A 26004-nucleotide genomic window follows, 5' to 3' on the forward strand; every position below is an offset into this window, starting at 1 on the left:
ATATTTTAACCAGTGTACCACATGACAAATAGTGCTCCGCATCCTGGGAAATAATTTCTAGCCACCAAAAGCAGTAGCTCCCACAGGGAAGATGCCTGTGTGCAGCACCACAAGGCACCATGGACTGCAGAGGAAGTTGGAGTAGCATGGTGTGTGGTAGGAACGATTCTCAGAGGCTGCCACAGGGGAGGTGAATTTAAGTGAAGAAGGAGTAGAGTTTTTCTGGGATGAAAAAGAAGGGAGTAAGGACAAACCAAATAGATACTCCATGCGGAGAGCGCAGAAAACGCTTGGAAATCCCAAAGTGTCCTGGAACATAGGGATGTGTCTTACTTAGGTGGCCTCCTGGGACCTGACAAGGTGACATTCACGTTCAAGGGGTTTATTTGGGAGAGAAATGAAATTCTATTGGTGACATGTATTAAATAAGAGATGGGAGAGAGGGTGGCCAGTGATATGATGTAGTCAAACCAGATACTGCAGTAGTATGCTAGAGCACAATGCTGTGAGGAAACATTTGGAGGAGCCTCACAATTAACTCTCTTGAGGGGCAATGAGGCTGGGATCTTCACACACAAAATCTTCACCATGGGTTACAGATGCTCCTGGGGGTAAATCCCTCTGGTGTACCATGTGTGGCTGACAATTTTCTTCTGAGGCTGAAAATAGCCTGAGGTAAGTCGCAGCAGATTTTCTTTCTCTGAATCAATTTCTAAGCACACATGTGGTTATGTCAAAGATTAGTGCAGCATACCCTGAGTCTGCCATAGTTTACAAGGAAAGCTGCTGGGGAAACAAACACAGAATAAAATAAGGACGAGATTTTGAAAGCTCTTGTATGTCACAGAACTTTGTTCTACATGGAGAGAACAGTGTTGGAAAATGCTATGGGAGGATTGTCCTTATAGATTTTGAACTTGTGGCTGAATGTTGTGGCTCTTACTCATATAACCCCAACACTCAAGAGGCTGAGGCAGGAGGATCACTGTAAGTTTGACACAGATCTATATTACATAAGGAGTTCCAGCTCAGGGTGAGATTCAAATAATCATCTCAGAAGGGGTTTATGAAAAGACATTCTATCTGTAGAGTAAATGACAGCACTGGAATGGGGGGTTGAGGAAATAATGTGAAAAGATTGTTTTTCTATGCTGGCCCTATGACTTGATGGTGATGCCACCAGCCTAGACTGGGAAGGACATGAGCATGGAAGAAGATAATATGTGTCTTAGTTAGGGTTTCTATTGCTGTGAAGAGACACCATGACCATGGCAACTCAAATAAAGGCAAACATTTTATTGGGGAATTCCAGTTTCAGAGGTTTAGTCCGTTATTGTCATGGTGGAGTACAGGCAGAAATGATGCTAGCGAGGTAGCAGAGTGTTCTACATCTTGATCAGCAGGCAGCAGGAAGTAAATGCTACACTGGGTGTGGCTTCAGAGCATCTGAGACCTCAAAGGCTGCTGCCCCCAACGATCATTTCCTCCAACAAGAACACACCTCCTAGTAGTGACACTCCTTATGGGCTTACGGGAGCCCATTTTCTTTTAATATGACTGATGAATATGGACACTGGAGGGCCCTGGAAAGCATCTAAGTGGAGACTACAGTAGACAGGGCAGTGAACTGGGGGAGAGACCTGAAGTGAGAAGAGCTACATAGAACCCATCACTGTCAGATCATTAGGATGGAGGAAGCAGGAGGACTCTGGGGGCATGATGGGAGCTTCATCCCTCATTGTAGTTCTTTGACCAATCTGGAAATGGCATGGCTTCTCCAATCCCTGAGTACTACTTCTTCATTTCTTTTTGGGTCTTCCAAGAATGATGATTTTTTTATTTTCTGCGTGTGCACAGTTGGGTATGAGGTGGAAACAAGACGAATTGTGAATTGTGTAATTTGGGGCAACCTGATAGATTCAAATTATCATCTTCTTCCTGTATAAAGTAAAGGTCCTGGAGGAAGGAACCAGCTTGCCTGAACTAACTTACTTAAATAGAGAGTTTGCAAAGCTCACTCATCTGCCCACAAAGGCAAGCTCAGGAGCACTGTGCTTTTAACCTGCTGACACTCATTTGTGCCTAAGGCTTGGCTGCTGATTAAGAAGGAAGCACCCTTGGGACCATCTTTCAGAATACTTAGGAAATCCAAGCAGCTGAAGCCATGGTGATAACAGCCCTTTGTAACTATTTACCTTCCTGTTTCATCGTGGGTGTGACATTGCTTACAGATGAATGGCCTTTCTGCCAAACAGTTACGCTGGCCAAGGATGGGACAGGCTCTCCATGGAAATGGGCAGGTGATGACACTTCTTTCATAGTCTTGGCTTCCATGTATGATACTTTTATCTGGCAACAGTGAACTCAGCTCCTGATTGTTTATGGCGTGGCTTTAGGCAGAACGGGTTGTGAATGCCTGCACTGTATTTTACTGGATCAACTCTTGTTAAATGTGTGTCAGAGACAGAACACAGCAGTCCAATTAGAACAGGTCTCAAAACAGCCACTGTGAAAATGCTGCCTATGGCATGTGGGCAAGAGACTAGAATGATGCCAGGAGCTGTACTGTAGCAAATCACTGGCCAGACTATCCCAGCCAGATCCCGTACTATTCCCAGGCTCTGGCGATGCAACACAACATTTCTTTACTGATTCAAGTTCAAAACTTTACGCCTCTCTCTCCACTCACTTCTACTAGGCAGGCCATCAACATTTATCAATAAGATTAACAATAGCATTTATTCCCTATGTGTTATGTACTTTATTCTGAGTACTTTTAATTCCTCACCAAGTGCAGTTATCATAACAGTTTTCTAAGGAAGGACTATGCTGTAAATTGGAAGCAGAATATCACTAAGAGGTCCATGATTTGAATCAATGCTCTCTATTCTCTGTAATTATTGGAAAGAAGAAGATTCTTGCATTATGGAGTCTTCTCAAAAGTTAGGTTGTCATGGCCAATCTTAAAGGGTACTGATCCTCTGGCCATTGCCCAGTTCTCTTTTTTATTTGTTTGTTTGTCTTGGTTTTTCTGTTTGTTTGGGGGTTTTGCTTGTTTGTTTGTTTCCTGGTCACCATGAGTCCTCCAGGCTTTCATTGGCATGCATTCCACCTTGAAATACTATGCCACTACATGCCTAAACCAACTCAACCATAACCCAAATTGAATGTTGTCACTTATAAGTTTTTGGTCCAGGTATTTGGTCATTAGTGATTGACAGTTGAGCAAGAATTTATTATCATGTTTTATAGTTATGGAAACAAAAGTTACAAAAGATGGATAACTAATCCAAAACTCACAGCTATGAGGTGGCAGAGATGGCATGTGGATCCAACTTTCTCTGCCACTACACTTGATCATCTCTCCTCCTGCGGAACAGTAATGACCTTACTTGCCACTCCTTTAGATGGCATTTTGAGCTGTCCAGAGAATTGTCACAAAGCATATTATTTGATCCTCCAAACAGACCAGAAAAATAGGCAGGCTATGGATCACCCTCTGCCGTAGTTTGCTTTCTATCACTCTAATAAATACCAGGACCAAAAGAAACCTGGGAGGAACGGATTATTTCATTTTATCGCTGACATCATGAAGGGAAGTCAGGACAGGAACTTAAGGCAAAGATTTAATGGCAGGAACTGAAGAAGTCATAGAGGAATTCTGCTTACTGGCATTCTCTAAATCATTTACTAAGTGGTGATACCACGTGTAGTGAGATGGGCTCTCCCACATCAATTATTAATCAAGACACTACCCTGTAGACTTTTCTACAGGCCAGTGTAATAGAGGCATTTTCATGATTGAGGTTCTCTCTTCCCAGATGGCCCTTGATTGTGTCAAGGTCACAAAACAAAAAAAAAAAAAACCTCTCCAGCACACCCCAGTTGTTACTGGAGTGATTAAGACTCTGACTTTCCCAAAGCTGCCTCTCCGAGCTTTGGATAAGGATTACCTGGCTCTTCACTATTCTCATAAGTACCATGCTCTTCCCTGAAGCCGTGGTTTCCACTTTTGAAGTAACCAATGTATAAGGCTCTCCTTTGCTCTCTTCATTCTGTTTTCCTCCCGTATTAGTATTAATGTTAATTTAGACACTAGGAAGGCATGAGGCTAAATCTTGAGGAGGAAATCCAGCCCAGTTCTTGAGGAAATGAGCATGAGGGCAGCTGAAGGAGATAGGCTCCAAGGGCAATGAGACCTTGCAACATTGTGTTCTGGGTCCTACCCTGCCCTCATCATTCTGATTGCAGAAGCTCCATTCCTGGTTGGTTTCCTAGGCTTTGCTTCCAGGTCACCCAGTCCCTTTTTACTGGGTTGATATTCTGTCATGTATACTAATTGTTGTATGTGGTGATTAATATTTGCTACTGATCTATCTTTTAGTAACGCTGCTGTTAATCCTAAACAGCTGTATAACCAAATCACCACACAGAGACTGAGATTTATTTAGTAACCCTAGAACACAATGCTGGGCAATAGTTATTCCATCCTAAACCTCCAAGCCCACATAGTTTCCTACCATTTAGATTTCCCACCTTATACTTGATTTTAGTAATATCTTAAGTCCAGTTCATTTCTCCATGTGGTTCCAAGACCTCTCCCCCAGGCTCTCTCTCCCAACTCTCTCCTGCCACTTCTCCTCCCACTTCTTTCTCCTCTGGCTCCACCCCTCTCCCATCTACTCCTTCCTCTCCATTGTTCAACATTGTGGCTGGTTGTTTTATTTTGGCATGTTTACACAAAGTTGAGACAAGTGATGCTAGAATAAGTATCACAATGCAATGTCCGGATTGAAACCAGGCATTTGAATGAACAAGGGTAAGGTATAGACATTACAAAAGAACATTATACCAACAACTTATGCTAGATTTTATGTCCTCCTAAATCTTTAATGACTCCCTTTGGCTTGACAGATTTGCTCATAGCAGACATCTCATTATCTGTCTATACTCTCTATCAAAACTCCCTTTTCATTTCCTCAGATTGAAGCTCCTGATTCATTCATGCCAATCATTTGCCCTCCTCAATATGTCTTACTCATCCCAACCTCAAGCCCTTGACCTCCCTCCCTTCTTCTCAAATTGTCTCTATTTTCCTTTTATCCACTTAAACATATCCATCCTTTTAGGCCTATGTTAACCATACTGAAGTTCAACAAGCAAATAACATTAATGAATTCATCCCAAAGAACACAAAACTGTCCAGTTACAATCTTTGCCTCCGATAATGAGCCCAAAACTAAGCAAGAAATCGCCCTTTGTTTGGGGAGGAATACAATCAAGACCAGCTGCTCTGGGCTACACTTTCGTTTTGAGTACGTGGTGTCTTACGTTTTAGGTTATTGAGTAGAGCTGATTCTGAGTGTTTGGTGAAGGAGAGACACACCCTGGAAAATGACCCGGAAGTAAATAGTTCTGAGTCACATGAGTAAGTTATCTAAGATAGCAAGATCACCCCAAAGTAAACCCTTATTTAGCATTTCCCCAGGGAGCCACTGCATCTTCTTAAACTAATTATATCACCTTCCCTTTGGAGCAAATATGTGACTTCCTATGTTATGTAGTTCTGGGCTTTCAGGGTCCAGCCCATGACTTTCATCTGCATTGAGTCAGCATGGTGGGCTGAGGAAGCCTTCTGTTTTCTGGAAACTTGGTTCCTTGATCCCTCCCTGAGGCAGAGCTGGTGAGTCAGGTCCTCCTCCCCTGCCCTAATCCCTCTGGCTGCTGTCTGACCTGCTCTGACTCCTCTTTGCTTTCAAGACTGCTCTAGATATTCATCTTAACCAGATTTTACATGGTATGATTTGCCTGGGGCCTCGACCTCTCCTGGAGAGACCCAAGCCTTTGCTCTGTTCACTACCATGAGCCAAAATGAGCAGGGGCAGGCTTGAGAAAAGCTGCCTGTGGGCTGGGAGAATTTGAATGTCTCTGGCTTGTACAACTGTCTAGTGTAATTTAAGTTGTAATTTTCTAAAGACGAATTTGTAAAAGATCAACATTTACTATGGAATAAAAACAACAACTTCCTACAGTAGCAAAAATGGAAGAAGTACAAACTGGCTAAACAAGGGGGAGAAGCAGAAGAAAGCTTTGGCTGTGTTGTTGGGGATTATAAATCCAGGCACTGGGTAAAAAGATAAAGGACACTTGGGTGTCAATCAAACATGCCAGTCTTGTTCAGTTATGAAAAGTCAACAAAGCTGATAATAAAAGTTTGAGTCCATTCTCTAAGTGGTCCCTGAAGACTTTTCTAGGTATTTTGTTTATATTTACCCATGTACTTCTAAGTCAACAATAGCAGAAGAAACATTCTCTGTTTCTAGGCAGGGAAATGAACAACAAAGTACAGAGTTGAAACAGCGGTCTTCTTTTGAGAAGTTAAAGAAAAATGAATTGTTCAAAACAACCAGACAATGATGAAGCTAGCTGTAGGATCATCAAGGGATTGCCAGCACATGCAAGGCTCTGGGCTTGGTCCCCAGAAAAAAAAAAAAAAAAACAATAACAAGAGCTCTCACTGTGCTCCCTGGGAAAGCAAGAGCTAACACTGATATGAGCACTTGCTAGAGTTCTATATATTTCAAAGCATTCTTCAAAAGACAGTCTCATGTAGCACAGGCTAGCTACATGACTTTGAACTCCTGCTCCTCCTGCTCCTCCTGCCTCTACCTCCCCAGGGATAGGATGACTGGCTAATATTAAAGCCAGAATTTCACACCTGCTGGGCCAGCATCTACCAACTGAACAATGTCACTAGCCCTCAAAGCACATTTCAAGTAAGAAATTTATTTACTCTGACCTCTTTACAAAGCACTTGTGATTATTTCTATCTTACAAAAAAAATGTCTAGGGCACAGAGAGGTTCTATAACATGGCCAACCAAAGTCACATAACTTGGCAAGGAAGAATTGGATCTCCAGCTAGGACATATCACTCTACGTTCAAGTATTTAATCTGACCCTACCTTTGGGGGCAGGCAATTATTCACTGAGAGGGCAGAGTACCACTCACAGTCAGCAAAGCACACAGTGCAAATGAGCAGAAAATTGAAGAGAAGAAATGGACATCCTCCTGATGATGGGACCACACAGATTCCAGTGCTAGTTATTGGCTCCTGAAAGTCTCAAGCTGTGATCAAATTCTAACTATGCAGAAGGACAGGACACCGGTAGTCACTGAAACAGCTGGGATATATGACACATAAAACCCAGAATACATACAGTCCTGCATATATAAAGTGGCCCATGACTAATAAGTCGTCTATAGAGGGACCGAGCCTCCTAGATGGTAGCCTCATATCACAGAGCTGCCTCCATTTCTGAGAGACTTTGACCTCAGCCTCCTGAGAAGGCCACACCCACAGTTCCGTAATTTTCCACAGCAAAATTTAAGGCAAACTGATTCCACACTGATACAGAGAGGCTGTCTCCAAGGGCAGTTAACAAAATAAATAATAAATAAAATAACTCGAGTAGGCTGCATCTTGCAGCTCTGTTGCTCCGAGAGGTCTCTGTCTTCAGCCCACAGGGTCGTTCATTTTCACTGCCTCATTGCCACCCACGTATGTAGCCAATACAGTCTCCAATTCTTCTTGGGAATGGCAAAGAAAGAAAATTCCAATTTGGAATGCAGTCTGCCAGGGTTTGAAGAATGTTGGGAGAATCAACTCCTGAGGACTGAGTTCCTAATTCAGGCTGATGACGCTGTGAGTTAGCGCTAGCCCTGTTGTTAGCAGAAACATAATGGTGTGACATAATTAAAGTATCTGGTAAGCATAGCATCGCGCCATGCACCATGCAAGGTGTTTGTGGTCTGCTTTCCCGTTTGATCCCCACCACACACTACGAGAGGTTTTTTTTATCCACATTTCACAGAAGAGGAATGTCAAGGAAATATGTGCTTGATTAATTGGGACAGCTGGAAAAGAGACTCAAAAACCAAGCCCAGGTCGGGTGACTCCAGGTTTTCCTCATTTGTTCTGCTGCCACACCACACTGAGCCATCTTCAGTTTTCTATTTACACTCTTAGGCAGTTTGGAAAAGCACAGAGTGGCCACTCCCAACGGAACATATGACAACCTGACAAATGATTTTTCCCCAGTCACCACTCGGGGTTCCAGGATCCTCACAAATCTGTCACTAGATAAGCCAGGAGATCTCTGAAGACCAGCACCCATGCCTGGGGTGATGCTGACGCTGACCCAGTTAAAGGCTAAGTTATCTACCGCCAGAGCTGGGCGGGGCCATAATCGACTGGGCTGTTGCTTCTGCTTCTCCCAGAATTTCTTTTTCCTCTTAATGAGAGAGCTGCCTAAGATATTGGTGCACACGGGGACCAGGCGGTGAGAAGCTATAGGAGCGTTGGGGAGGAAAGGTAAAGCCAGCACTTTGCATTGAGGGAGAAAAGGGGCAATCTGAAGATGTTCCCTTCCGTGGCCCAGTGGAATGGAGCAGCTGTCCTAGCTTAGGACCACGAGATGACAGCAGGTTGGAAGGGTCTTGGAATTGCTGGGGAAATGAAAGTGGAGGACAACAGATTATCTGTGTAGCAGAACTTGAGCCACAGCAGGGAACACTTTGTTCTTAGTTCACTCTGTAGAAAGGAATTTCAGCTTTAACGATCTGTATCCTGGCTCCCTGGTAGGGATCAGAAGTGTTTGATAGGCTCTACGGACTATGCTCCTAATCATGTCATCTGCCATCGTCTCTCTAAACAGGAAGGGAATGGTTTGGCCCTGAGACCTGATGGCAGGTGCTCCCCTGAGGTTACACATAGTAATATTCAACAGGACGCCCTGCCTCTTGCTGCCTTGCATCTTCCATGAGAAGCTTTCACCGCCTTGGCCTCAACCTTTGCTAGTCATTCACTTCTTCAGTGTTTCCTATGTCGTCAGTGACCTATGTCCCACATTTGTGTAGGCTTTCAGAAAGGTTAAAAAAAAAAAGAAAAAAAAAACTCAGTTGATTGAATTATAGTCCCTTATTTCTGTTACGCCGTATCAAAACCCAAACAGCCCATTGGTGTGTATGCATCAGATACTGTATCCTTCCCACTCTGAGACCAGGCCTTTTCAGCCACAGAGAGAACAAACCTTTGAGACTGGAAATCCCCACTGCGTCAAGAGAATGAGTATACCATGAGAACCTGTAAAGACTCTAGTATACTTACAGGACTAGGAAGACAGCCCACTAAATAGAATTAAAAACTTTTTGCATGCCTGTCTGAAATGGCTCCCTCAGGCTCATGTGTTTGAACACCCAGCCTCTAGCTGTTTAGGTAGGCGTGCTGTTTGGGTAGGCTAAAGAATCTTTTGGAGGTGGGTTACCAGGGTGGGTCACTATCCCTCATTGCTTCCAGAGCTTACTCTGTTTTCTGGGCTGACAATATATAAGAAGCTGCTGCCTCATGCCCCCACTACTCTCTGATGGACTGTAATCTCTGAAACCCAAACCAAAACAATTCCCTTCTTTAAAAAAAAAAAGAAAGAAAGAAACGGTGCACACCAAAGAAGGATGATAGACAGATGTCCACAACATTCCCCTCATCCAGGGGACATGATAAGGTTTGCAAATTCAGTGTGTTTAATTGCAAGTAACAATTACCTTCATGCCTTTTTTATCCCCTTAAGTCTGGATTCACTTCACTGCTCCCTCCCCTAATTGACAGAAGTTGAACACAATAATAGGATACAGGGGCTGGAAAGATGGCTCAGTGGGTAAAGGCACTTGCCACCTAACCTGACAACCTGAGTTCAATCCCTAGAACCTACATGGTAGGAGGAAATAATCAATTACCTCAGTTACACAATTCCAGTTACACATACACGCACACACAAAAAAATAACATATTTGCTTCTCATTTAAAAAAAAACAACACAATGCATTGAAATAGTATACACTGTGGAATGGTTGAGTTATTAACATATCTGAGGCCTTCTGTACTTGCTTTCTGGTGAGAACACTTGCAAAGTACTCCCTGGGGCTTTCAAATATCCAGTGCGGCATTGTTAACCAAAGTCCGAATGATGTTAACCAAAGTCCAAATAAAGCTCACAAATTCATTCCCCTGATCAACTGATCAGCCTCTCCCATCTTCCCTTTCTTCAGCTCCTGGCAAACCACATTCCACTCTGACTCTGAGTTCCAGTTTTGTGGACTGTACATTTAGTGCTCTGCCACCCGGTTTCCCTGTCTGTGCCTGTTCAGTCGTAACATCTTCACCCTAAGACGTAGCTCACTCCTGCAGAGGCAGCACCAAATCCTGCTTAGTTAAGGAGATGGTAAACAAGAACCTGTGATGATCAGAGAAATGGTATTCTGGCTGTAAGCTATTTCCAAAGCACTAAATTTATGAATTTGTTAGACAGCATTTAAGCAGCATCGGCACGAAAACTCCCGTCCATGCTGGGAATGTAGGTCAGTGTGCTCTGGTGCTTGCCAGACAGCAGGAGTACCTGGGCTCAGTCTCCAGCACTCCAAAAAAAGAAAAGGAGAGAATGAAAATTCTTTTCCTAGAGATCCGATAAATTTGCTTTATTAATTAAAAATGGTATTTTGAATTTCACTTAAGAGCTTAGTGCCTCGTAGGTGGAATGAACTGCTTAAGGAACTCAATTGATTTGATTCACAAAATGTCCTTTTAATGCACAGGGTCCATTTTATCAAAGAAAATACACTTGGAAGGCACATTCGCTCACTGGGAAAATCCAGTTGGTGGACCATGCCTGCTCTGTGTCCATTCATTTCCACAATGACCTCCCTCTTGATACTGCTGTTACCTCACCAAGGGGTTTAAGTAAGGCGTGCTCTCCTTTCTTTCTATAAACAGCGAAACTACTTGGAACACTGAAAGAGCAATTGAATCCACCACAGGGGCACACTGTAAAAAGATCAGGGGCTGGGCTCCAAGTTCCTGGGCCACAGCCCAACTGTCACTTGCCTAGTTGAATTAATTTATGCAAAATGTTTCATCCCTCTGAGCCTCAGTTTCTCACTCACAAAAGAGGTTTCTGTCTGGACGAAAAACTACATAGTGCAGCGCTTGTAACCTGGAAAGCGTCAATGAATAGAAGCTTCTGTGCTTGCCGCATCCCCTCTGTACTCAGGTGTGGTGGCCAGCACCACACTTTGGGTACCTTCTCTGCATGTCTCACTGTGGTCAAGGGCGCAAACAAGGGTGGCAGGTAGAAGGGTCACCTCCTCATTCTGCCCTTTGATGGATACATAAGCTGAAGGGAGCTAAACATTTTGCATGCGGATTGGATCTAGAATTTATGATCCATCCAGTTTGCAGGAGTGCCAAACCCGAGAGTGCCAGGATGGCCCCCACGTGTGCACACGCAGCACTCAGATCAGTGCCGAGGCCTGAGGATGAGAGAGCCAAAGGGCCTGGAAACACAAGCCTTGTCAACCCCAGAATCCCATGGAGGGGAGCTTACCAAAAGAAGTGCTGAGGGAATGGGTTCCAGGAGCAGCTCGTCTTCAGCCCCAGCAGAGGACTAGGGAGGACTGCCAGGCTAGGGAAGTGGGTGACTCTCCCAGCTGCTCATTTTGCCTTTTGTGGATCCTGAAGAAGGGAGAAACACAAAGGGTCACCTCCCCCAGATGTCTTCCTTCAGATGGGTTTCATCTGTGCCTCCATTTCCTACCACCGGCACTGTTCTCAAGCCATTGACAGATATGCAAGCTAAGCTGATCAGTGCTTTGTATCCATCCCCCAAGGCCTGAAGGCATTTTATTGTTGTTACCATCAAGTATTGGTCTTATTGTGAACAAACTTAGGGAACAGAGTGTTTTTTTTTAATTGTGGTAAAATATAGATGATATAAAAATTGTCATTTTAGCCATTTTCAGAGTTCAGTTTCATCGCTGCATTGTACACCCATTCACATCACTGCATGGGTGCTCAGTCACGTTGTCGAATGGCATCACTAGCGTCCACCTCTCCCATCATCCTCCCCCACCACCCCTGGAAATCACCATCCCACTTTACCCTTATGACTTTGCCAACTCTGGGAGTCCTCATCGACCATTTGTCCTTTTGGTGATAGGCCTGTTTCACTTGCGATAATAGTCTCAAAGTTCACTGATATCGGAGACCTTGTCCGAATCTCCCCCTTTAAGGCTGAGCGACGGCAGAGACTTTAAGCTAAAGGTGTTTTGGTCTCAGTTGATGGGCTCATATATAGAGCTGTGCTATAAAAACATCAGCCTAACGAGGCTTTAAAAACTGACTTATTTCATTAGCATATAATTAGTTGAAAGTGTTGCCAGGCACTTATTGTAGCCGGTATAAAATGATAAATGCATAGTTCTTTTTCATGGAAATTGTCTTCACACAATGGCATTTTAGGTTGGAGGCGATGTATTGGCTTCCTTGCAAAGAGATAGTATTATTTTATTAGCACTTGGAGTTGTGGAATTGTTCAATAAAGTCACATGATTCCTGGCATCTGGGTGATAAGGCACAGAAGTAGGCTTTACACAGAAAGCTTCAAATAGTTGATAGCCAGGCTGCTCAATGAAACAACCAGCAGTACCAAGCAGCTGGATTCCCAGTACTTATTAACCCTCCCCCACTTGCTAGCCACTCTGATGAAGTATTTTAAACTCACTTCATGATCTATTACCAAAGTATTTATTCCCTTAATGGGAGATATAGATACGTAAATCCTACAATAGGCTTTGTTTGAACCAATAAAGACAGTGCTTCTACAGAACAAAGCTCTTGAGATGTGTAAGGTGCTACATGCCTAAAATCCTGAACTTAGCAGACAGAGGTAAGAGGATCAGGAGTTCTGGATCACACTCAGCTACATGGTGGGTTTAAGGCCAATCTGGATTACATGAGACCCTGTAAATATTTAAAGAATTAAGAAGTGAGGGGAAAAGGAAAGAAGAGAGAGAGAGAGCTAGAGAGCTCACTGTCTGACGACATGAATTTGAAGTCTATTACTATGTCTTGGATTGTGTTGTATAACTGGGGATGATTTGAAGCATGTTCACCTTTTCTGGATGACCTCATATGAATTTCTTTATAATCCAAGTTTATTAATAACTTTTGATAATGTTATCAAGGATGGAAGGAAGATAGTAAGTCACTTGGTTGTACACTTATAAATTTATAAGCATTCATTTTTAAGCTGGGTCTTCAGATTTCAAGGCATCGTTCCTCCCTATGTGATCCCACTTTCTCAGGGACTTTTACACCCCTGTAAAATGGGATGAGAAGGGAAATAATAGGAAAATAATGATCTGTACATAATACAAATAAACGAACATGCCAGGGAGAGGAGCTTGTAGGCTAGGTGAACAAAAAAGCTGGCTCCTGACAGCTCAGCTAAATGTGACTTCTTCTAAGAATTTTGTATATCACGCCTGTCATAAACATTCAACTTTATTGTGCAATGAAGACAGATGAGAAGAATTTGCTGTTGCAACAACACCCCTCCCCCCACCAAAAGAGTAACTTCCTTATGTCCTTGGAATCTGACTTCCTCAGCTCCAAATGCGCAGGCGAAGGAAGACTTGTGCCTGTGTGCAAGGACTGAAGGCAGTTGTTTATGTGACTAATTGGACATCCACATAAATATGGGAATTGGGGCAGGTTCCTCTATTGTCATCTGTTGTAAAGCCAGTGCTTACTCTACACTGAAGAGGCGTGCAGACTGGAGAGGGATGAACCATTTAGCTGTCCTTTGATGACTCTCTTACATAAGCTTCAAGGTCACAAAATGTTCTCCATTTTGTTTCCAAGTAACAAGAGGAAAATAAACAGGCTCGAGGAGTCACTTACCAGGAGGAGAAGGGGCTTGGGAGATTCTAGTTTAAGGGACAATCTTAGTTGGTGCTGTAACATGGAGACATACAGAAGAGATTGAAGATGGAGGGATTGGCCAGAAGTATCCCAAGGCAGGCAGATGAAGAGAATTGAGTAGAGAGTTGACTGTGGACAGGAGGAAAGACACGCCTTCCTTGAAGACAGGTGCTGAGGGCAGTCAAGGAGCTTGGAGGGAGTTTAGGCACTGAGGAAAAGAAAGCTGAGAGAACTCAAATATCTCATCCTCAAGTTAGGAGATGTCTCCTTTTGAGGAGTATGAGGAGAACTTAGGTTTGCAGAAAGTTTGTCCCAGGCCAAGTAGAGAATGCAAGGGAGTGAGATTGTGTAAAAGCTTGTACTTATTGGTGGTTCTCAAAGGGTTGCAACCCTTTAGGGGTTTCACAGGGGTCATCTAAGAACATCAGAAAACACATATATTTACATTCTGATTCATAACAGTAGCAAAATAACAATTATGGGGAACAGAGCTAAAGAGAGAATTCTCTGCAGAGGAATATCGAATGGCAGAGAAGCACTTAAAGAAATGCTCAACCTCATTAGCCATTAGGGAAATGCAAATCAAAACAACCCTGAGATTTCACCTTACACCCATCAGAATGGCCAAGATGAAAAACTCAAATGACAACACATGCTGGAGAGGATGTGGAGAAAGGGGAACCCTTCTGCACTGCTGGTGGGAATGTAAACTTGTACAACCACTCTGGAAATCAATCTGGCGCTTTCTCAGATAACTAGGAATAGCGCTTCCTCAAGATCCAGCCATACCACTCCTAGGCATATACCCAAAAGAGGCGCAAGTACACAAAAAGGACATTTGCTCAACCATGTTTGTAGCAGCTTTATTTGTAATAGCCAGAAGCTGGAAACAACCCAGATGCCCCTCAACTGAAGAATGGATGCAGAAATTGTGATATATCTACACAATGGAGTATTGCTCAGCAATGAAAAATAAGGAAATCATGCAATTTGCAGGTAAATGGTGGGACCTGGAAAGGATCATCCTGAGTGAGTTGTCCCAGAAGCAAAAAGACACACACGGTATATACTCACTCATATAAACATACAATATAGAATAAACCCACTAAAATCTGTACATCTAAACAAACTAAGCAAAAGAGAGGACCCTAACTAAAATGTTCAATCCCCATCCTGAAAGGCAAAGAGGATGGACATCAGAAGAAAAAGAAAACAGGAAACAACCTCGGAACCCGCTACAGAGGGCCTCTGAAAGCCAGAAGAAAACAGGAAACAACCTCGGAACCTGCCACAGAGGGCCTCTGAAAGCCTCTGCCGTGCAGACTGTCAAAGCAGATGCTAAGCCTGATGGCCAACTGACGGGCAGAGTGAATGGAATTTTATGTAAGAAGTGGGAAATAGTAAGAGCTGGAGAGGACAGGAACTCCACAAGGAGAGCAACAGAACAAGAAAATTTGAACACAGGGAACTTCCCAGAGACTCATACTCCAACCAAGGACTATCTGTGGAGATAACCTAGAACCCTGACAATGCAGCCACTTCTGATGAGAACTGATAGACTAAGATCAGAAAGAAGGAGAGGAGGACTTCCCCTATCAGTGGACTTGGGGAGGGGCATGCATGCAGAAAGGGGGGGGAGAGTGGGACCGGGAGGGGAGGAAGGAGGGGCTTATGGGGGGATACAAAATGAATAAAGTGTAATTAATAAAAGTTAAAAAAAAAAACAAAGTTGAAAGAAAAATAATTTTTCGGTTGGGGGGTCACCACAACACGAGGACCTGTACTAAAGGGATGAAGCATTAGGAAGGTTGAGAACTACTGGCTTAGATCGTGTTTTCAAAATCCTGGAGCTAGGGAATGCTCGGGGGTCATCAGATCTAAGTTCTTATTTTGTGAGGGCTGAATGGAACCATTATGCTTGAGCAGATCAAGAAAACAGATAGCCAAAGTACTGGTGAAAATGAGGGAGAACTTAGAGTTTTCCACATGGGCATGGTGGTATAGTCTTGTAACACTGGTACTCAGGAAGCTGAGGTAAGAGGATGGCAAGTTCCAGGGCAGCCTGGCCTGCACAACAAGATCAAGGGCAGCCTGAGCTGTTTGGTGGGACATTGTCCGCACATAAGCAATAGCAACAAAATGCATAAAATGAGTAAATGAATAAATGCTCCAAAGGAACACCTTAAGAGCCCCTGCTTGATTATGAAGACTTTTAGCGTACCTCTGGCACAACTCTCACAACCACAAAGCAGCTTTTGACCAGGCAGAGTGAGGTGTTATTAGACAAAAGCCTTATCCTAACATTGATCTGCTTTCTGGAATGTTCTACCTGTGGCCAGCCGGCTGTATATGGCCCAGGATAGCTATGAATTTGGCCCAACATAGTTTTAGATAGCAATATTATATCATGCTGTCAAGAGGCTGAACACCTCTGTTACGAAATGGAGGTTAAAGGGGATGAGTAGTCATTTTTTTGTGAGCACAGGTCTCTCTTGCCAAGCAAAGAATCACAGTTGCGTCATTAGAGTTATGCAGTAGAGTCCTGGGTCACACTGTACTTTGGTAAGCCACTCAGAGATGTTTGTCTCACTCCCAACATGTCTCTTTCCCCTTCTCTTAACCAACTTAATAGGCTCTACGTAAAAGGCATCTGTACATGAAAGGCATTTTTTTTTTGCTATGGAAGAGCAAACTCTAGCAAGCTCTTCATTATCTTCAGTATGGTTTAGTTCTAACAGGTGAATGTATTCTGTATGCAAGGCCTACCTTCCCTAACTGTAGCTCAGGAATGCTGTGGGGAAGACAGAGGATGGCACGTTCCAACCTCATCCCTCTGAATACAACTACAGTAAAGCCAGCAGTAATCTTACAGGATCAACGAGGTGGCTTGGCTAAGCCACGAGTGGGTCATCCTACCTCACCAGTCCTGGCCGTTTTCACATTGACAAACTTCAGATGATTAATCAGCTGTCAAATTGGGGAATGGTGAAAGGCCAAGTGAAGGCTGTGTTGTTCTTTCAGAATCTGAACATTTTATTCTGAGTATTATCAGTTTTTAAACAATGACAACAAAATGATGCCTTTTGGATTTGGTTAAAGAAACCTCTCAGATTGTTGTGGGTTTGTTGTTGTTAGTGGTGGTATTTGGTTTGGTTTGTTTATAGGGACAAAAGGAAAGAATGTGGTGTAGGAGGAGGGCTGACTACATTGAATGCTGTCCTGTCTTTGATGCCTTTTGGGAGGTTGTTCTCTCTCTACCCCATTCTTGTGGTGGTGATTCCCCATGTTCAAGAGAAATTTGTAAAGCTGCACTGAGTTCTGTGGCAAGACAGAATAAACCGTCCAGCTGAATTAAAATGCCCTTATGTCTCTTCACTGGTAACCTTCTGGGATAGCATCTAGCTCACATCTGCCAAATTTCAGTCAAAACTCTATCCTATTCCTTCCTTTAAACTACAATCCTTCCCCTTAATGCGTGTGGCTGTGGTCTGGCCACTGCTTGGCTTGAAGCATGACATTTGCCTTGTGTTGTTTCCATTGCTCAAGTGGTCAGCCAGAGCTCTGGCTGCTCCCTGACTGCCACCCCAGGCAGGCTTGCCATGTGGAGTAAAGTAAACAGAGATTGTATTCCACAGGAGAATATGTTGACGAGCAAGGCCACTGCCAAGCCTGCGAAGCCTCATGTGCCAAGTGCAGGGGACCAACTCAGGAAGACTGTACCAGCTGCCCCATGACAAGGTGAGTGACTTCTTAGTAATTCCTGGGGATGGCGTGTAAAGAGGATTGCTGACTACCTCAGTGTCACCTAACGGGCCTGCTGGACACACGACCCAAACTCTTTCCCATGGCACAGATATTCCCTATGGCCTGGCTACAACTCCCCTCAGTAGCATCGTCTTCCATTAGGTACAATACCCTTGGCAAAGACTGATTTCCTAAATGCTGGATGAGCTATTTTATTAATGAAAATGGTACCTTTGATTTCACTTTTGACCAGTACAACTCCATACTCTACACACTTATCGTTCAAACAGCATTTCCGTTCTCTATAATCAATTCAAGGAAAAACTATTGTATAAAGGCATTTCTGACCACTTCCCAGCAGAATTAACCTCCCCTCCTTAAAAAAATACATTTGCTCCCATGCTCCTATTTCATAAAATTCCCTGCACTCTGTCCAAAGTTTGGCTATGAAGAGGGAGGGCAGGTGGGATTGTGAGGGGATGAGGAAGGGGCTACAGCTGGGTTACAAAGTGAATAAATCAAAATAAATAAAAATAAGTAAATAAAAAGAAAAAAAGAAAATTTCCTAGTCTAAAAGACAAAAAAAAAATTGTTAATTCATTATTTATTTATGTGTGGCCTATATACATACATACACGTGGGCCACAGTGCTTCTGTGGCTATCACAGGACAAATTATGGTAGCCTAACATGTGACTCCTGGAGAGCCAACTTAAGTTATCAAAGCCTAGTCCTTTATGACCTTCTGCTCTACAGACATGCCTATCAGAGCACATGCAGCCTTCAGAGACATCTGGAAGGGTCTGTTTACAAATGCATGTCTCCTTTAGAGAGTGAGCTTCTTGAGATCGTACATTTGCATCTCGTTCCCTAGAACAGCGCAAGGAGAAATGGAGATATAAATACATGTCAAAAGAAAATAGCAAGACATGGAATGAGAGACACTGCTAATCTAATGAACATCTCCGATAAAGAGAACTGAGCACCTGATATATTTTTATTCAACATTCCTCTGATGTAGCACTTAATACTTGGGAGCTTCTGGGTGTTTGAATGAATGACCTCATCCCTGCTCAGCTAAATGTGTAAGAAGCTGAGTCTCTCCCTAGACAAGCTGGATGAGGATGCTGTCACAGAAGGGGTGCTCCACAATCCTACTGAGACACCCCCGCCGCACAGGTGTCATTCTGTCCCCATTCTTCCTCAGGACTGTGACAGCCCTGTGAGCAGGAGCCGTGAGGTGTTTATTTCCTTATTCTCCACAGTGATCAGCAGGTAGCAACAGTTTTATAACCATTTGCTTGTGGCATCGTGTGTCAGCATGGTCGTGGGATTGACTGTCAGAAGAACACCCTCAGAAGGAGAAAGCAAATAATAAAGAGCAAAACCAAAAGGAAGGATGGAAGGAGAGAAGGAAGCTGAAGGGAGACAAAAAAAGAGGAAAAACCAGAAACCCCAAAAGTTTTCAGTGCTAACTATGAGACTGTTTCTTTTTTTAATTAAGATTTTTAATTTATTGTTCCACTGATTTTTATAATATATTGTCCATATTCCAGTCTCATCATTATCCTAATATGATTCACAGAATTTTTTCCAGAATCTCATTCTCATGTTTTTTTTTTCATTTGTAACATTTCTTTTGCCTTTTTTTGTTCGTTTTACCTTTCCTAACTGTGATAGGTTTGAAGATTGAATAGGCCTGTTGTTCTCAAGTTTCAGTACAGTTATTTCTCATTTTAAATTGTTTCTTTCTTTTAAAAAAATAATTCTTTTAAAATCTCATATACTGCAGTTTAATCATATTCACTCCATCCTCTAACTCCTCCCAGACCCACCCCTCAAGTGTGACTTTTTTTTTCTACCCATCCAGCCCAATTAGTGATGCTCATATATCTTGGATGTGTGGCCTTCTGCTGGAGTGTGGCCAATTTACCAAGGGCTACGTTCTTAAGGAAAAAAAAAAAAAAGCTTCCTCTCCCAGCAGCTATCAGTTGCCAATAGCTCCCCAGCTGGAGGTGGGACTTCCTGTTGACCTCTCCTATCCACGTTGGGATATCTGTTTTACTTAAGCTTGCACTGGGGCTCATACATGCTGTCACAATCGCTTTGAGTTTATATCTTCCCTGCTGTATACGAAGGCCCTTGTGCCTTATGGTTATCCCCTACCCCTAGCTCTTTAGAATCTCTGTGCCACCCCTTCTGCAATGATGTCTGAGCCTTGGGAGGAGGGGTTGTGATATCGATGTCCCCCGCAGGGCTGAGCATTCTGCGCTCTCTTAATCTCTGTACCTTGGCTGGTTGAGGGTTTCTGTGTTAATTGCCACCTACTGCATACCGAAGCTTGTCTGATGACAGTCAATAGATGAGTTAATCTATGGGTATAATGATAAGTCATTAGGAATTGGCTTAATGAAATGTTCTTTTAGCAGAATGTTAGTGTTAGTTTCTTTCCTGGTGCCTATCACCTGTCTAGCCATAGGTGCTTGGCCTGATAATAGTGCCATGGATGAGTTTCATGTTGTTGTGCTAGAATTAAGTCCAACCAGAAAGTTTTTGGTTAGTTCCATGCCACTATTGTACCATTGGGCTTGTCTTGTCAGGCCAGATGTTACTGTAGCTTGCAGGATCAGGGCCGGGTAAGAATGATGATTACTTTTCTCCTTTGGTAATGTACATAGCGTATCCCAAAACTATGAACACTATCCAGTAAAGATGAAGCATCCGAGTACCAGCTGAATTTCTCCATGTTTTATGTTTTCCTATGTGTCTAATATACTTTATACATGCACCTATACTTACATCTATATAGTAGGCAGCTTCCACAGTAATGGGTGTGTTTTCTTATGGCTTTTTTAAAAGTTCAATGGTGTTATTTACTTAACCACTCCTATATTCCCTCCTCTACCCTAGCCTCCCATTCACCACTCAAAAAATTTAACCTCTTCTGTTCTATTAATCTTTTTTGAGCCTATATACCATTTATTTCTATCTTCCCTCTCTTGGACCTCCCCACCATAGTAGCTTACTAATTTCTAGACCTCTTTGGATATTCCAGATGAATCAAACATGTCTGAAAAGTCAAAGCTAGTATCCACAAATGAGAAAAAAGATATGATGTTTGCCTTTCTGAGTCTGGGTTACTTCACTCAGAATTATCTTTTTCAGTTCCATCCACAGCACAATTTCACTGTGCTTCAATCATAATGACTCAAATCAAAAGAACAAATGCTGAAAATATTGGAAAGCATGTAAGAAAAGAATATTTATTCACTGCCAGTGAGGCTAGAACAGTTACTATGAAAATCAGTGCAAATGTTTCTCAAAAAGCTAGAAATCTATCTGTCACATGATCCAGCTATGATACTCTTAGGCATATACCCAAAGGATTCTATTTCTTATTACAGAGATACTTGCTCATTAGTGTTCATTGCTGCAAGGAAATAAACCTAGGTGTTCATCAACTGATGAATGGACAATGGAATATGGTATATTAACACAATAGAATATATTCAGCCAATTAATAAAAATGAAATTGCCTTTTAAAATTATCTATTTATTTTGTATTCTTTGAAAGTTGTATGAATGTATATAATAAACTTTAGTCCATTTCATTTCCTAGGGCCTCTTTTCTTTTCTCTTCTAACTCCCACTGAAACAATTCTTGCCAATTTCTCATGTTTGTGTCTGGCTGTGTGTGTGTGTGTGTGTGTGTGTGTGTGAGAGAGAGAGAGAGAGAGAGAGAGAGAAATCCATTGAGTTTAAATAATGCTGCCATCATGAGCATGAATGGGAGATCATTTAGTATAGCATGCACAATTTGTCAGTGGCCACACCACTGGAAAAAAAAATTATGATCCTTCCTCCATTCTCCATTAACTGTCAACAGTCCCATGGAGACTAGGGGAAGGGCAGAGGAAACATTTCATAAGCCCTTTCTTCTTCTATATTGAAATGTTGATGGACCCAATCTTTTTCACATCTCTTGTATTTAACCACAGCTGTAACAACTTCATGGGTGCATTAGCCATGCCATGCCTAAAAGATACTGATTCACAGCCATCTTCTCTAATTGCTCTCTACTCCTTATTCCATAATTCTTCTTGAGTCTTTGGAGGGTAGTAATTTAGATGTCCCATTTAGGGCCAAGTCATTTATTCTTTGTGCTTTGACCAGATGTATCTGAATCAACTGTTACCTAAAAGATCTCTAAAGAGCGAGAGCTGAAATAATCGACAAGGGTAAAGATATGTATTTAGAAGGCAGCTTGATACTATGGCTATTTAGCAAAATAATAGTATGTTCTACAAATGCCCTATCACTTTCCCTAGCCTTGGGTTCTTAGCCAGGCTTATAGTACCCGGTATAAATTACTTTAAGTCCAATCAGAAAGCAGTTGATTATCCCTATAACATTCATGCCACTATTGTACCAACAGGCATGCTTTGCCAGGCTGGCATTATTATAGCTGTCAGGCACAGTTGGGTGGACTGTTGATGACTTTTTCTGTGAGCAGCCATAAGACTATTTTCTACATGTTTCTAAGAATTTAACCTCTAAATATTGAATTTGCTTTAAAGAAACTTCAAAGCACACTTAAGACATAAAGACATTACCAAAACAAAGTTCTGTTTCTCCTTTTGACCCCCATTTGTATTATTATGAATAATTAAATTGCCTTGCATGTTTGAACATCTTTGAACACTTGTTTAATGAGGCAATTATAATCATCCAGTGTACACTGAAGAAACCATGATTGTCCTTAGCAAAAATAGAAATGAAAAGTGAAAATACAGTTCTATCACCATAAATTAAAATCTAGGCACAGGGGCAAGCATGGCAGTGAGAGCAAGGCAGGATGATCTCAGGTTTGAAGTCCATCTTAGCTACATGGTGAGATGAAGAACAACAAGAAAATCTAGGCCTGTTAGCACAAAATGAGAAATAACATTACTAGGACATTTTGGTGGTTTTATTTATGAAGTATACTATTAGCTCTTGAATAAAGAAAAGAATACACATGAATCTTGAACCAGGGTAACTTCCTAAGAAAAATACTGTTCTTAGGAACAATTTCTTCTCATTGCTCAAAGCAATCCTCCCTCCTCCACATCTTTCTTCTTTGATGTTAGCTACACACACACACACACACACACACGTCCAAGAAAGGGTAATGTAGCATGGCAATGACCTACTTGACTTCTTAAATTTTTTTTGGTATTTTCCCTAAGGGGAGCTCAAAAGATGAAACAGAAGAAATTATCCAGAAAGAAGGTGAGATTGACTTATTTGTTCTTGAGAAAATGGCAAAGTATTTTTATTTTCCAAGGTGTTTCCTGAATCACTGTCTTGGCTCATTTGGAAATGCTATAACACAATACTTGAGACTGGATAAACTATAAACAATATGACATTGGCTGAATGTTACTGCAGACTGGGAGATCTGTGTACATGGCACTGGCCTATGGCAAAGGCATTGGTGCTGGGTCATCCTATTGCAAAAGATAGATCTGCTTTGGTAGCTAACTTATTCCCATTATCACATCATCAGTTCAAATATTGAGTAACATTCCTCACCTCCTAGTCCCCTTATATTAAACCTTACTTCACAACATTGTTACCTTATAGATCAAGTTGCCAACACATACGTTTTGTAGAACACATCCAAGCTATAGTAAGCAGATTTGGGTCCATGCAAAGCAGAGCAAAAGCATTTGCTTTATATTTAGCTCTGAGATAGATCCAAAGTTCAACATCTCTTTAGGATACTGTCCCTTCCATTGAGGTAGACATTTGCCAGATGCTGGAGCAACAGAGGATGTAGCCTCTGCCTGGCCATAGAAGGAAGAAGCTAGGTTGGATAGAATAGCCCGGTTTCTCTTGTCCCAACCTTAGATTTCTTGGTGATGTTTCCTCTTGTTTAAAACTAACTGGAGGTCAGTGGGGGTTTTCACAAATAAGGATAATTGATGAGCCTGAGATAGAACTCTTAGTGAGCTCTTCCAAAACAAAGCAAGGCAGAAAACAGCAAAAATGGATCTAGGCTGGGTACAGGGAAGACAAATAACCCAGAGACCTGATCTCTGAATTTTTTCCAGTTCTTAATCCACTGGATCCCTTTAGTCTCTTGAAAATGAAGATGGTCTTCAGAGTATGTACACCTGTGAGAATGTTAACTTTAACTGATGGAATTGCTTCAAAGCTGAATGAATAAATTACTGGAAAGAAAATAAGACTGCCAGGCATTAACAACTGTTGAAGCTGAGTGATATATACATTGAGCAGGGAACCATTACCAGTTATATACATAATATATATATTTAGATCTGTTAAATTTTTTTCTACAATTTCTTTAAGAATTTAACTCTGAAGTTGTTTTACTAAAAACAAGCAAAAACTAACTAAATAAAATGGACGAAGTCCCAGGTTAGGCTCTCCTGGAACTCACTAGGTAGCCCATGTCTGCTTCAAACTCATACATAGTAATTCTTCTGCCTCAATTTCTCCAGTGCTAAGATAAGAGGTGTAACCCACTACCCCTGGTGAAAACCAGAGGATTAGAAATCGCCTGCATATCCTATGGTTTCTCTTTGTATTTCTAATAACCTCTTATTCAACTCCTTAAAAAAGCAACTTGAAAAGTGAAACAAGAGCTCCTTATCTCTGTATGTAACATGCACAGCTCTAAAATGCTGTGGTCCTTTTTGCCTAAGCCCACTTCTTAGTCCAGTCTTAAAGGAGTATACAGGGTAAGTAAAACTAAATTAAGGCATCTGGAAGTTACCTTTGTTCTTATACAGCCTTAAACATTTTAATTGCCCTGTTTCAATGAAAACAGAGGGAGAAAAGACTTTTTATCAAGTTCTGTTCCATTAAAAAACAAACAAACAAAAACACCAAGAAGTTATGTGAAGTGCCCTTGTGAAGGTTTTAATCAGGCCAGGCTAAACCGGCGCACAGGATAGCCCTGGCTTTTCTGTTAAAATTCAGGTCTTTCTTTGACATGGACAGCCATGTATGCAAGTGTTACCTTAAAGTTAGGACACAGTCTGCATTAGATCAAGAAGATTCTTACATCCAATTGTGCTAGGTCTCGTGAAGGACCAAGGATGCAAGTGTAAGTTGGCCTTCTGCTTGTGGGATTGAGTCCCATACTATTTCCAAACTGATGTAAATGACAAAGAGGTGGGAAAGGATGCTTTAGCTCCCAACCTCCTCCAATGCCAGGATTGTTGTAACCAGCTCCAGCAAATGCTAAGGTCTAGATCTGTAAGCAGTGGAGTTTAGACAAGCCAGTACTATGCCAGGAATAAGTTTCTGGAGGCTTCCATCTACTCTGTTCTGTAATGTCCAGTGTGGTGAGAGGTAATATAGAGAAAGAAATTTTTCTTCTCTTTGCTGGTCCCCTCAGCTCCTAGAACTGGTAGCACAATTATACCTTTGGGGAAATAGTCTGCACTCAATTAACCAGAAGAGTAAGTACTCACGCTAAGGAAGCTCTACAAGCTACCAGTTGGCTTCACCTGCATTATATGAACTCACCTCACAAACTCCAAGGCAATCTAGATGTTCTCAGAGCAGTGGCTCTCCAGTGTGTGCTCTCTCTAGGATCCACAAGAAATGGGATTAGCTTTCCAAAGAAACATCAGAACACCTGCGAGTATTACAGCACCATTCACAGTGGCTGATACATAAGCAATCTAGCTACCCAACTGGCAGACGAACTGATAAAGAAAATGGGGTCTATATACATGACCAAATATAACTCAGCCATAAAGAGGAATGAAATCCTGCCCTTAGCAGCAAAGTGGAAGGGACAAAATGGTATTGTGTTAAATGACCCAAGTCATACTCATAAAGACAAATACTGCACATTCTTACATTTGTGTGAGAAGAGTAAAACTTGTCAAACTGGATGTAGACTAATGGTTACTAGAGTGAGGAAGGGGAGGGAGGGAGGAAGGTCAGAGAAGAATGGCTAACAAAGAGAATAGTAGGGCCACTGTAGATTCCAATCGCCAATTATAGATTTTATGAAGATTCAGATGAGAGGAGCAGGAGGACACTGATCATAAAGAAAAAAAGGAGGTAAAAATGGTAAATGCCCTTGTGTCATCAGCAGATGCTAAGCATATGTGCTGAAATAACACACTGCTTCATTAACATGGACAATCACCACATGCGTGAGCAAGCAAAATTTTAAATAATGAGTAAATAATTAAAGGCTTTTTAAATGTGTGCTCTCTGGATCAGCAATGTTAGCAGCACCAGAAAAGTTGTCACAGATGCAAATTTCCAATCTTTTTCCTGAGCTCAACTGAACTAGGACGTCTGGAGGTAGTGCCCAGCTCACTTCATCTGTTCACATTACCTCTCTGGTTCCTATATTTACTTTATCAACATTTTGTGGTTTTTCCAGGCAGAATGCTTGGAGTTGATTAACTTAAT

General features: G+C 42.1%; 1 protein-coding gene across 4 annotated transcripts in view; it reads left to right on the forward strand.

The window, feature by feature from the left end:
* Window positions 1–26004, forward strand: part of Pcsk5 (proprotein convertase subtilisin/kexin type 5) — a 429034-nt gene that overhangs the window by 305097 nt on the left and 97933 nt on the right. For all 4 annotated transcript variants that reach the window (XM_055613830.1, XM_055613831.1, XM_055613833.1 and 1 more), the window contains exon 21: window positions 17452–17554. In XM_055613830.1, the coding sequence (XP_055469805.1) occupies window positions 17452–17554 (103 nt within the window). The remainder of the gene's footprint in view (window positions 1–17451; window positions 17555–26004) is intronic.

The sequence above is a fragment of the Psammomys obesus genome, unplaced genomic scaffold (assembly GCF_907164565.1).
Source record: "Psammomys obesus unplaced genomic scaffold, mPsaObe1.curated_primary_1811, whole genome shotgun sequence".
Taxonomy (NCBI): domain Eukaryota; kingdom Metazoa; phylum Chordata; class Mammalia; order Rodentia; family Muridae; genus Psammomys; species Psammomys obesus.